We start from the raw sequence: 14,162 nt of genomic DNA, 5'->3' as shown, positions 1-14,162 counted from the left end.
ACCAGGGGATTTTCCTGCTGATATTACTTTCATCAAATCACGTTGTGTATTAACCCCCTCAAAGCAGAATGGTTGACTCTATAACTAGACAGGATACAGCTTTGTGATTGGCCATTCTAAATTGCCCCTCAGTTAAGGAGATTAGCAGGGTAAATATGTGGGGGTTGCGGGGCTAGGGCAGGGGTGGCCCTGGCTAAGATGCCCTGCTGTGGATGAATCAGGCTAAAGAAATAACATAAAAGTAAATTACTGCGGACGCTGGATTCTCAAACCAAAAAAGAGAAAAATTGCTGGAAATTTTAACAGGTTTGACAAAGGGTCATCGGGACTCGAAACGTCAGCTCTTTTCTCCCCCCTAAATAAATAACATCCCTCATGAGCACATTCCCAAAGCCCAATACTTGGGAGAAATTATCTACAGTGTTCCTCTCTCTCTCTCTCAACTCTCTCTACTAGTTTTCGCTTGTCCTGAGCACGCTAACAGCACCAAAAATATTGAGCATCTCCTGTACGGCCAGTCCAAGTGACCGGTGTCCCTGAGTGAACCTGACCACCGAGTGGTAGCAGGCTGCTTCCTTACAGTGCTGCCGGAGGATGAAAGGTTCACATCTTCCCGAGAAATCCGCAGAGATGCCGTTTCCAAGTGGATTCGCTGGACTGTAAATTAGCAGCAGGAACCCTGGCTAATCCCCCCCCCCCGGGGCTGGGGTAACTTTCAGCACCCCCCCCATCCCATGTAAGGTTACAGAGCTTGGCTCACACTGGCTCCAATTTTTAGACTGTATCCCTGAGCTGTAAAATAAAGATAGCTGGGGAGGGAAGGTACATGTGACGATCAGCCATGGTCATAATGAATGATGTGGAGATGCCGGTGTTGGACTGGGGTAAGCACAGTAAGAAGTCTCACAACACCAGGTTAAAGTCCAACAGGTTTATTTGGTAGCAAATGCCATAAGCTTTCGGAGCAGAGCTCCTTCGTCAGATGGAGTGGATATCCACTCCATCTGACGAAGGAGCTCTGCTCCGAAAGCTTATGGTATTTGCTACCAAATAAACCTGTTGGACTTTAACCTGGTGTTGTGAGACTTCTTACCATAATGAATGGTGCAGCAGACTCGAAGGGCAATCTGGCCTCCTCCTGCCCCTATTCTCTATATAAAAACTGACCGCCATTGCTAAAGAGACAGATTTAATAGGTAATACACAAGTTAATTAGCAAACAAAAAAATGATCGAATGCGATACTCATCACCTTATTCAACAAAAACATCTGAGGACATGAGGGCAGGTGGTGAGTCACAATTATTCTTGAGGAGGCTGGAAAGGGAATGATTTGAAATCTCTGTGCTAGAAACAGGCAGGAACACAGGAGAGAAATAAGTTGTGGGCTGCTCAATCTCAAAGGCTTTCTGGAGCTGGGGAGTGTTATCGGCTGGAGACCTTCATAATCAGTCAGCTTCTGGGTCCGCAACGAAAGAACAAGGAAAATTACAGCACAGGAACAGGCCCTTCGGCCCCTCCAAGCCTGTACCGGTCATGATGCCCTAACTAAACTCAAGAAAACCTGCCCTTACTCGGTCCACATCTCCCTATTCATCCAGATGCCTCTTAAATGTTGCTATTGTGCCTGCAACCACCACCTCCTCTGGCAGGACGTTCCAGGCACCCATCACTCTCTGCGTGAAAAACTTCCCCCGCACATCTCCCTTAAACTTTTATAATAAATAAATAACGTTTATTTTTATTCATTCATGGGATGTGGGCCTTTCTGGCGAGGCCAGCACTTATTGTCCATCCCTAATTGCCTTAAAGGTGGTGGTGGTGAGCCGCCTTCTTGAACCGCTGCAGACCACGTGGTGTAGGTACACCCACAGTGCTGTTAGGCAGTTCCAGAATTTTGACCCAGCAACAGTGAAGGAACGGCGGTATACTTCCAAGTCAGGATGGTGAGTGACTTGGAGGGGGACCTCCAGGTGGTGGTGTCCCCAGGTACCTGCTGCCCTTGTCCTTCTAGATGGTAGAGATCGCGGGTTTGGAAGCGGCTGTTGAAGGAGCCTTGGTGAGTTGGTGCAGTGCATCTTGTAGATGGTACACACAGCTGCCACTCTGTTGGTGATGGAGAGGGTGAATGTTGAAGGTGGTGGATGGGGGTTGGGGGGGGGAGAGAAATACCAAAAATGTCTACCGGAGTCAGGAGCAATCACCACAGTTCCTGCCAAGATTGGCATTATATTATGTAGTTGATAATTTGACATTATAAACCCGTTATCCAGTAATTGGCTTCCAGTATTCAACAGAAAGCAAGATTTTCTCCACAATCCACCAGGTTGAAAATACATCAGAAAGTAAAATTTTTCCAACTGGTTAAACCAGCTTTCTGGAGATTGAATGAGTAAACTTGCCAAGGTGTAACTTAAATTGGTGTTTGAATTACTGGATGGAGCTTTCCTTAGATAGTTGAAGGAGTTTATCCAAAGGGAGGTAAATAGAGTCATAGAAACATACAGCATGGAAACAGGCCCTTCGGCCCAACTCATCCATGCTGACCAGGTAAAGATCGGAGGGATGGGTATCAGGTTCCATCCCATGCCTGCGGAGTTGGTCCCTTTCAACCAAGTACAACTGACTGCTGGGCGAGAGGGGGAACAACATAACCAACATGCCTGCCATCAATGGGAGAGAGATTGAGGGGGATTTGGATAGGGCCGGATCAACAGCCTCCTGCCAATCAATAGCTGGCCAACATCAGACAAGAAAAAGTTTCACAACAATAATGACCGCTTGGTGGAGAACATTGGCCCAGTGTTCAGAAACCCTATCCTAGCACGGAGTCACCTCCTGACAGGACAGGGCAGGGCACCGAGTGGGGGAGAAACTTGGCAAGGAAATAAACAAGGATTTCAGACTACACAATTTCATGTAAATAACTATCAGGGTCTGGTCAACTTCACAATTCAAGAACGCCGACCAGAGTTTGTTAAGATGCTAAACATCACGATGTGATCCCATTGCATAAACTGTTTGCAAGATTTGCTTACTTTAATAAGTGTTGGCGTGGGTTTGGCAGCTGGAGATGACACACCATTTGCCAATTTTGCCATCTGTTGGTCAGACGCTGGCTTTAACTTGCTCAATTCCGTCCCAGCTGGCAAAGATACAAGATACTGCAAGAGAACAAGTTAACTATGAAAAGGTGGCAAATGTCATTCCCAATCCATCTTACAAAAACTTACGGAACATCGGGAAATTCCAATACATTGTCTGAGTTTTTTAATACAATATTTTGTGTTCTTTTGTGGATCTCCAAACCCAACAAGATTCCTTTCCAAAAGGAGCAGAATGGCTCCCAGGCCTGTACCAGTGTTGCCGCAAAACAATGAAGGGTTTTGTTTTATTCATTCATGGGATGTCAGCATCACTGACAAGGTCAGCATTTATTGCCCATCCCTAATTGCCCTAGAACTGGGTGTCTCGCTCGGTCATTTCAGAGGACAGTTTAGAGTCAACCGCGTTGCTGTGGGACTGGAGTCACATGTAGGCCAGACCGGGTAAGGACGGCAGATTTCCTTCCCTGAAGGGCATTAGTGACCCAGATGGGTTTTTGCAACAATCAACAATGGTTTCATAGACATCATTAGATTTTTAATTCCACATTTTATTGGATTTAATAAAATCTGCCGTGGTGGGATTTGAATCAGGGTCGTCAGAGCATGACCCCTGGTCGCTGGATTACTAGTCCAATGACAATACCTCTACACCACCAAAGAACAGTACAGCACAGGAACAGGCCCTTCGGCCCTCCAAGCCTGCGCCGATCATGATACCTGCCTAAACTAAAACCGTATGCACTTACGGAGTCCGTATCCTCCCATTCCCATCCTATTCATGTATTCGTCTCGATACCCCTAAAATGCCGCTATCGTACCTGCTCCCACCACCTCCCCGGGCAGCGCGTTCCAGACATTCACCACCCTCTGTGTAAAAAACTTGCCTCTCACATCTCCTCTAAACTTTTCCCCACGCACCTTAAACCTATGTCCCCTAGTACTTGACTTTTCTACCCTAGGAAAGAGCATCTGACTATCCACTCTGTCCGTGCCCCTCATAATCTTGTAAACCTCTATCAGGTCACCCCTGAACCTCCGTCGTTCCAGTGAGAACAAACCAAGTTTATCCAACCTCTCCTCATAGCTAATACCCTCCAAACCAGGCAACATCCTGGTAAACCTCTTCTGTACCCTCTCCAAAGCCTCCACACCCTTCTGGTATTTATTATTTATTTATCTATATATTCCACCTTTCCATTAATGTGTAATGAATGAATACCTGGCTGCAAATTTAACCAACTCCCTGAAGCAAAGCCCTTGCATCTCAGCTGAGATTGGCACCCAGCCTGTGGAGACCCTACTAGCACTTCACACTGCAGCACTAAATGTGCAAAATTTGAGGTGTAATGTTGCAGAAGCTTCGATAAGAATCATAGAATGGTTATAGCACAGGAGACAGCCATTCGGCCCATTGGGTCTGTACCAGCTCTCTGCAAGGACAATTCACCTAGTGCCACGGCCCTGCTTTTCCCCCCATCGCAAACTTTCCCCTCCACAAAATGATCTAATTTCATTTGTCCAAGTCTAATTTGCTTTCCCCATCGTTAGCAGCATAGCAACAGGAAGCAGCCAAAAGTGAGTGCCATCATGACACCGTGCCTTTAAGAAACACAGTTTAATCATGTTTCTCTACAGGATGTTTCTAGCAGTCCCTGGCATTTTATTGGTACAGCCCTGTCGAGCATAGAACATAGAACATAGAACAGTACAGCACAGAACAGGCCCTTCGGCCCACGATGTTCTGCCGAGCTTTATCTGAAACCAAGATCAAGCTATCCCACTCCCCATCATCCTGGTGTGCTCCATGTGCCTATCCAATAACCGCTTAAATGTTCCTAAAGTGTCTGACTCCACTATCACTGCAGGCAGTCCATTCCACACCCCAACCACTCTCTGCGTAAAGAACCTACCTCTGATATCCTTCCTGTATCTCCCACCACGAACCCTATAGTTATGCCCCCTTGTAATAGCTCCATCCACCCGAGGAAATAGTCTTTGAACGTTCACTCTATCTATCCCTTTCATCATTTTATAAACCTCTATTAAGTCTCCCCTCAGCCTCCTCCGCTCCAGAATAATGGTTGGAATGCGAATACTTACAACTAATCAAGTCTTTAGGAAACAAAACAATGGGAGTGGAGAGAGCATCAGACAGCCAGTTACCTATCCAATCGGCCAACTTTCCCTCTATCCCACACCTCCTCACTTTCATCATAAGCCGACCATGGGGGACCTTATCAAACGCCTTACTAAAATCCATGTATATGACATCAACTGCCCTACCTTCATCAACACACTTAGTTACCTCCTCAAAAAATTCTATCAAATTTGTGAGGCACGACTTGCCCTTCACGAATCCGTGCTGACTATCCCGGATTAATCCGCATCTTTCTAAATGGTCGTAAATCCCATCTCTAAGGACCTTTTCCATCAATTTACCAACCACCGAAGTAAGACTAACCGGTCTATAATTACCAGGGTCATTTCTATTCCCTTTCTTCAACAGAGGAACAACATTCGCCATTCTCCAGTCCTCTGGCACCATCCCCGTGGACAGCGAGGACCCAAAGATCAAAGCCAAAGGCTCTGCAATCTCATCCCTTGCCTCCCAAAGAATCCTAGGATACATTTCATCAGGCCCAGGGGACTTATCGACCTTCAGTTTATTCAAAACTGCCAGGACAGCCTCCCTCCGAACATCTATTTCCTCCAGCCTATTAGCCTGTAACACCTTCTCTTCCTCAAAAACATGGCCCCTCTCCTTGGTGAACACTGAAGAAAAGTATTCATTCATCACCTTGCCTATCTCTACTGACTCCATCCACAAGTTCCCACTACTGTCCTTGACCGGCCCTAACCTCACCCTGGTCATTCTTTTATTCCTCACATAAGAGTAAAAAGCCTTGGGGTTTCCCTTGATCCGACCTGCCAAGGACTTCTCGTGTCCCCTCCTAGCTCTCCTAAGCCCCTTTTTCAGCTCATTCCTTGCTAACTTGTAACCCTCAATCGAGCCATCTGAACCTTGTTTCCTCATCCCTACATAAGCTTCCCTCTTCCTTTTCACAAGACATTCCACCTCTTTCGTGAACCATGGTTCCCTCACTCGGCCATTTCCTCCCTGCCTGACAGGGACATACCTATCAAGGACATCCAGTATTTGTTCCTTGAAAAAGTTCCACTTTTCATTAGTTCCTTTCCCTGACAGTTTCTGTTCCCAACTTATGCCCCCTAATTCTTGCCTAATCGCATCATAATTACCTCTCCCCCAATTGTAAACCTTGCCCTGCCGTACGGCCATATCCCTCTGCATTGCAATAACAAAAGACACCGAATTGTGGTCACTATCTCCAAAGTGCTCTCCCACAACCAAATCTAACACTTGGCCCGGTTCATTTCCCAGTACCAAATCCAATGTGGCCTCACCTCTTGTCGGCCTATCCACATATTGTGTCAGGAAACCCTCCTGCACACACTGCACAAAAACTGCCCCATCCGAACTATTTGACCTACAAAGGTTCCAATCAATATTTGGAAAGTTAAAGTCCCCCATGACAACTACCCTGTGACCCCTACACATATCCATAATCTGCTTAGCAATTTCTTCCTCCACATCTCTATTACTATTTGGGGGCCTATAGTAAACTCCTAACAACGTGACCGCTCCTTTCCTATTTCTAACCTCAGCCCATATTACCTCAGTGTGCAGATCCCCCTCGAAGTGCCTTTCCGCAGCCGTTAAACTATCCTTGATTAACAATGCCACTCCTCCACCTCTTTTACCAGCTTCCCTACACTTAGTGAAACATCTATACCCCGGAACGTCCAACAACCATTCCTGTCCTTGTTCTACCCACGTCTCCGTAATGGCCACAACATCGTAGTCCCAAGTACCAATCCACGCCCCAAGTTCATCTATCTTGTTCCGGATGCTCCTTGCATTGAAGTAGAGACACTTCAACCCACCTTCCTGTCTACCGGTACCCACCCTTGACCCTGATACCTTCCCCAATACCTCACCACCCTACTGACTTCTGGACTACAACTCCTTTTCCCACTCCCCTGACAAATTAGTTTAAACCCCCCTGAAGAGCCGTAACAAATTTCCCTCCTAGGATATTGGTGCCCCTCTGGTTCAGGTGCACCCCGTCCTACATTGCAGTATCCTACATTGCTGTTGCAGCAGCCTAATTGTTTATAATGGCTGGAATGTTGGTCTTAATCTGAACTAATGCTGTTCTGCTGTTTTCCCCTGGGATTCTGCAGAGCGGGGCTTGATTGGGATGATTGGCAGATATGGTCATGTGACGGGGAAGGCGTTTCTTCACAGAAGATTCAAACTTAGATGCTGTTTTTGAGTTAAGAGGGAGCTGTCTCTCTCTCTCTCTATTCAACTCTCTCAAGTTGGGAGATTGGGAACTGCCAGAGGCTGGGTTTGCTTCACTGAGGTTTTGCTGTTTTGAAGATATATCTTTCTCTGAAAACTGCTGTCGGGATCTCTGTTCAGAAGTGTTAAAAGGCTGAAAATCCAACATCACATGAGCATACTTGTTTTTGTGCTAACTAATTCTGAAGAAGGGTGCATGTCTGTGGAATATTGCTTTAAATTGGAACAACAGAGATAGCTAGCTGTTAAGGATAATAATTTGTCATGTCTAAGTATTACAAATAGTAAAAGTTATGCTAATTCTTTGTTATATTCTAACCGTGTTCCTAAATAAACTTTGTTTGATAAAAGCCTCCTAGTGGGTCACTTGAATCATACCTGGAGCTGAACACCTTATGCTCACCTGAATGCCAAAATCAAATGCAAAAGTTAGCTAACTTCACCAAAGCACCTTGGGGTCTCTGGCCTGTGTCTTAACAGCACAGTGTTCTGTAGACACTTCTGTTTGTTACAAAATGGATGGCCTGGGACAATGGGGATCAAGTCACTCTGTGCTGGCCACATAGCAAGCAGGTTCTCAAGCAACACTGAGGAGGATGTGTGAGAGATAAGCTGGTTGTTTTTCTTTCCTATCCTCAGGATGACCCATGGCAAAAGGATCCAAACTAGAGGCATTGATGGAGAACTCCAAGGTGATCCTGCAATCGACAGCATGCAGCTGCCTGGTCTATAAGTGGAAAGTAGAGCAGGGCGGCGAGTCAAATTCCATGTTAGCAAGTGGTCACAATGAAACAATTCATCTGGTTTAGGAATGTTCCATTCATTGGACAATGATTACGTTGCATACAACGATTACTGGCAAAGTGATTAGGTGACGTGTTCAAAGGGAGCCCAGGGCAGCACGGTGGCACAACCGCCTCACAGCTCCAGGGACCCAGGCTCGATTCCCGGCTCGGGTCACTGTTTGTGCGGAGTCTGCACGTTCTCCCCGTGTCTGCGTGGGTTTCCTCCGGGTGCTCCGGATTCCTCCCACAGTCCGAAAGACGTGCTGGTTAGGGTGCATTGGGTGTGCTAAGTTCTCCCTCAGGTGTACCCGAACAGGCGCAGGAGAGTGGTGACTAGGGGATTTTCACAATAACTTCATTGCAGTGTTAATGTAAGCCTACTTGTGACACTAATAAATAAACTTTAAACATTCCCAAGTCAGGGAAACTAAACTCACACCCATATTCTGCCTTAACCCCAAACCCTGCAGAACCACCCCACACAAACACGAGGCATTTCCCGCAATAGGTATTCTGTGGTTTTCTCTGAACCATTAGCTGCTGTTTTAAGGGTAGCTTTCTACTGTCAGTCCATCAGGAACTAGACTGTGACTTCATAGTCATATCAAATATAACCTTTACAGCTCATCCTTTAGCCAAACAGAAAGAAATAACTTTCATTTCCAGAGCACCTTTTCACAACCTTACTTCAGTTCAAAATGCTTCACAGCCAACAGAGTACTTCCGAAGGTTAGTCACTGGTGTAATGGAGGAAATATAGCAGCTGGTTTTCACACAGCAAGATCCCACAAACAGCAAGGCCAGTACCTGGGTTGAAGAAGTGAGGAAGGGATGGTGTGCTTCAGCAGATCTTGCTTCTGTGGGGGATGGCAGTGACCCGAGCGACTCGTGGCTTCCTGGCTGCTCTGGTGAAAGTGCATCACTGCTATCTTCATCAAACGATGAATTGTCTGCCAAGGCAATGTACGGCACATGATTATCTGTGGGAGCAACGACATGCATTAACAACCTGGCAATCTTCTTTTGGGATCCGTTAAAGGCCAGACACACAACATCCGTCAACACCAACTCGTCACCACTGCCACTGAATGTGGGACTCATCCTAGGCCATGCTACTCGAGAACTCAGAGTGCATGGTCATGCATTAAATTCCTCTGATTTAACCAGTCCAGTCCAAGTATAATCCAACATTAACTCTTCAATGTTTCAGGAATCACAAAGAAGGTTATCTCTGATTGCAACGGGATCTTGATCAATTGGGCCAGTGGGCTGACGAACGGCAGATGGAGTTTAATTTAGATAAATGCGAGGTGATGCATTTTGGTAGATTGAACCAGGGCAGGACTTACTCAGGTAATGGTAGGGCATTGGGGAGAGTTACAGAACGAAGAGATCTAGGGGACAGATTCATAGCTCATTGAAAGTGGAGTCACAGGTGGACAGAGTGGTGAAGAAGGCATTCAGCATGCTTGGTTTCATTGGTCAGAACATTGAATACAGGAGTTTGGACATCTTGTTTAAGTTGTACAAAACATTGGCAAGACCACACTTGGAATACTGTGCATAGTTCTGGTCACCCTATTATAGAAAGGATATTATTAAACTAGAAAGTGCGCAGAGGAGATTTACTAGGATGCTACCGGGACTTAATGGTTTGAGTTATAAGGAGAGGCTGGAAAGACTGGGACTTTTTCCTCTGGAGCGTAGGAGGCTGAGGGGTGATCTTATAGAGATCTATAAAATAATGAGGGGCATAGATCAGCAAGATAGTCAATATCTTTATCCAAAGATAGGGGAGTCTAAAACTAGAGGGCATAGATTTAAGGTGAGAGGGGAGAGATACAAAAGTGTCCAGAGGGACAATTTTTTCACACAGAAGGTGGTGAGTGTCTGGAACAAGCTGCCAGAGATAGTATAGAGGCAGGTACAATTTTGTCTTTTAAAAAGCATTTAGACAGTTACATGGGTAAGATGGGTATAGAGGGATATGGGCCAAATGCTGGCAATTGGGACTAGCTTAGAGGTTTAAAAATAAAAGGCGGCATGGCCAAGTTGGGCCAAAGGGCCTGTTTCCGTGCTGTAAACCTCCATGATTCTATGACAAAGCATCAAATCTTTCACCTAACTTTCTTTAAATCATTTTGTTTCCCATTAGTCTTCCTGAATCATCTTGGTGTATGATCTATGCTTCAGGATCTGGCCAATAGAGCTCCGGGAACAAGAAGGTTGAAGCAGAGTAATTGTGTCTCAGTTTTCTCCCCTGCGTGAAAGAGCCTTCGACTTTCTAACCTGCAATTCAAAGAACAAAGAACAGTACAGCACAGGAACAGGCCCTTCGGCCCTCCAAGCCTGCACATGACACCTTTCTAAACTAAAGACCTTTTGTCTCTATGTGGTCCCTATCCCGCTATTCTCTGCCTATTCATTTATGTCCCTCTCCCACCGACGGAGAAATACCCCGGTGACTCTTGGCATGGACTGTTCAAGATGTTTGCAAATTAATGCAAGCATAGAAACATAGAAGATAGGAGCAGGAGGCGGCCATTCGGCCTTTCGAGCCTGCCCTGCCATTCATCACGATCATGGCTGATCATCCAACTCAATAGCTTAATCCTGCTTTTTCCCCATAATCTTTGTTCCCATTCGCCCCAAGTGCTATATCCAGCCGCCTCTTGAATGCATTCACTTCATATTTATTTATTGCCAGTACAGCTTCATGGAATGTGGCCAGTAAATCCAAAATGTCTACCCCCAATATTCCACCCAGTTTGAGGATGTCTGTAAATAGAATCACGCAACACACACGTGGGCATTACATTGTGAGCTGTTTTCTGCTTTAAGCACGTGAGAATTTACATCTGACCTGAATGTACATCCTACTCAGCCTTGTTTGCTAAATATAATATTGTGAGGGGCTAGGTGTCAGAGCGTAATGCGTTACAATGAGATCACACCACCGTGCTGTGCCAAAATGATCCAACAGGACAAATCAGGACTTGGCAAGCTGCTTATCAAAAATTTCTCTTGTCACTGTGAACTTTCTTGCATTAAGCAAATAGCTCTGAATGACAGAGTCGTGGTTGAAGAGATTGACGGATTCTTTTTTTTTGGGGGGGGGGGGGGGGGGGCATGGCACGGTGGCACAGTGGTTAGCACTGCTGCCTCACAGCGCCAGGGACCCGGGTTCGGTTCCTGGCTTGGGTCACTGTCTGTGTGGAATCTGCACGTTCTCCCCGTGTCTGCGTGGGTTTCCTCCGGGTGCTCCGGTTTCCTCCCACAGTCCGAAAGGCACGCTGGTTAGGTGCGTCGGCCATGCTAAATTCTCCCTCAGTGTATCCAAACAGGCGCTGGAGTCTGGCGACTAGGGGATTTTCACAGTAACTTCATTGCAGTGTTAGTGTTAAGCCTACTTGTGACAATATTAAATAAACTTTAAAATGCCTTTCAATGTCGCTATTTTCTTTGCTTCAAAGCCAACAGTTGTTGTGGGAAGGGAACACTTCATTATTACACTATTTAATATCCTATTTATCTCAATCCAATCTCCCTATTATTGTTCTTTGATGGGATGCTGGCAAGGTCAGCATTTGCTGCTCATTCCTAATTGCCCTTGAAAGGTGCTGGGAGGCCACCTTCTTGAACCAGTGCTGTTGGACAGGAAGTTCCCTGAAGGACATTAGTGAACCAGAGGCTCTTAATGACAATCTGATGGTTCCATGGTCATCAGTATTGGGACTACCCTTTCATTCCAGATTTATTGATTGAATTTAAATTCTACCAGCTGCTGTGGTGGGATTTGAACCCATGTCCCCAGAGCATCTGGATTACCAGTCCAGAGACACCACTGATACGCCACCATCCTCTTTCACCTGGAGGTTAATTATTTCATAGTTACCAAATAAATGTTGTTCTCAACAATAACATGGCGACACAGTGGCTGGTTCGATTCCCGCCTCAGGTCTGTGTGGAGTTTGCACGTTCTCCCCGTGAGTGCGTGGGTTTCCTCCGGGTGCTCCGGTTTCCACCCACAGTCCAAAGATGCGGGTTAGGTTGATTGGCCGTGCTAAATTGCCCCTTAGTGTCAGGGGATTAGCAGGGTTAATATAGAAGGGTTACAGGAATAGGGCCTGGGTGGGATTGCTGTCGGTACAGCCTCAATGGGCCGAATGGCCTCCTTCTGAACTATAGGGTGTCTATAGTTTCTATGGAGACTTCCAAGCTCAAAATTGTGGGGCACTCTTGCGGTAAGAGGAGATGGTAGTAACGTTACTGGATTAGTAATCCAGGGGGCTAGGCTACTGCCCTGGGGGTTCAGGGGTTCAAATCCCACCATGACAGCTGGTGGGATTTAAATTCAATTCATTAGCATAATTAATTAGAATTATCTGGGATAAACTGAAAGCTAGTCTCAGTAATGGTGACCCATGAAAGTATTATCGATTGTCAGAAAAACCCATCTGGTTCACTAATGTCCCTTAGGGAAGGAAATCTGCCGTCCTTACCCGGTCTGGCCTACATGTGACTCCAGAGCCACAGTAACCTGGCTGACTCTTAAATGCCCTCTGAAATTGCCGAGTGAGACACTCCACCAAATTGTGACCACCACCTTCACAGAATACTACAGTGCAGAAGACACCAATTGGCCCATCGAGTCTGCACCACCGCATGAAAGGCCCTGACCTCCCACCTAATCCCACTTGCCAGCTCTTGGCCCATAGCCCTGAATGTTATGGCGCGCCAAGTACTCACCCAGGTACTTTTTAAAGGATGTGAGGCGTCCCGCCTCCCCCACCCTCCCAGGCAGCGCATTCCAGACCCTCACCACCCTCTGGGTAAAAAAGTTTTTCCTCAAATGTCCCTTACAACCACGGGGTCGGATAGAGAGCAATTTGTTAGATGTGTCCAGGAGGGCTTTTTGATACAGTATGTTGACGATCCAACCAGGGAGGGAGCCATACTAGACTTGGTACTGAGGAATGAGGCCAGGCCAGGTGATCGATGTTTCAGTGGGGGAGCATTTTGGGCTTAGCGACCATAATTCCATAAGATTTTGGGTTGTCACGGATAAGGATAAGAGTGGCCCTCGGGTGAGGGTGCTTAATTGGGCGAGGGCCAAATTAGACAGAACCGGGAATGTGGATCAGGAGCGGCTGTTTGAGGGCAAATCCACGTCTGGCATGTGGGAGGCTTTTAAAGGCCAGTTGATTGAAGTGCAGGACAGGCATGTCTCCACAAAAACGACGGGTAGAAATGGCAGGATTCGGGAACATGGATGACCAGGGAAATCGCCAAAAGGGAAAAGGAAGCACACGATAGGTCCAGGCAACTAAAAACTGACAAAGCCCTTGAGAAATATAGTGAAAGTAGGAAGGAAGCTGAATGTGGAATTAGGAGGGCTAAAAGGGGCCATGAAAGGTTTAGAAAACAGGGTCAAGGAGAATCTCAACGCTCTTTATGCATATATTAAGAGCAAGAGGGTAGCAAGAGAAAGAGTAGGCCCACTCGAGTTCAATGGAGGGAAGTTATGCATGGAGCCACCGGAAGTGGGTGAGATCCTGAACGAGTACTTTGTATTGGTATTCACCAAGGAGAAGGACATGACAGATATTGAGGTCCGGGATAAGTGTGTGAACACTCTAGAGAATGTCAATATATCAAAGGAGGAAGTGTTGAGTATCCTAAATTGCATTAAAGTAGACAAGTCCCTGGGGCCATTGGGATCTACCCCAGGTTACTGCGGGAGGCAAAGGGAGAAATAACTGGGGCCTTAACAGATATCTTCATATCCTTTTTAACCACAGGCAAGGTTCCAGAGGACTGGAGAATAGCCAACGCTGTTCCCTGGTTTAAGAAAGGAAGCAGGGATAATCCAGGAAATTATAGTGAG

The 14,162-nt window shown here is 46.3% G+C and overlaps 1 protein-coding gene across 4 annotated transcripts in view; it reads right to left on the bottom strand.

Annotated features, from left to right (window-relative positions):
• Positions 1-14,162, bottom strand: part of LOC144509181 (myocardin-related transcription factor A-like) — a 186,097-nt gene that overhangs the window by 26,306 nt on the left and 145,629 nt on the right. For 3 of the 4 annotated variants that reach the window (XM_078237616.1, XM_078237617.1, XM_078237614.1), the window contains 2 exons: positions 9,083-9,255; positions 3,038-3,163 (listed from right to left, as the gene is read on the bottom strand). In XM_078237616.1, coding sequence (XP_078093742.1) covers positions 3,038-3,163; positions 9,083-9,255 — 299 coding nt within the window. The remainder of the gene's footprint in view (positions 1-3,037; positions 3,164-9,082; positions 9,256-14,162) is intronic. The other variant, XM_078237615.1, reaches the window with a different exon arrangement.

Source organism: Mustelus asterias, chromosome 21, assembly GCF_964213995.1.
Source record: "Mustelus asterias chromosome 21, sMusAst1.hap1.1, whole genome shotgun sequence".
Taxonomy (NCBI): domain Eukaryota; kingdom Metazoa; phylum Chordata; class Chondrichthyes; order Carcharhiniformes; family Triakidae; genus Mustelus; species Mustelus asterias.
This window is presented reverse-complemented; position numbering and strand designations above follow the sequence as displayed.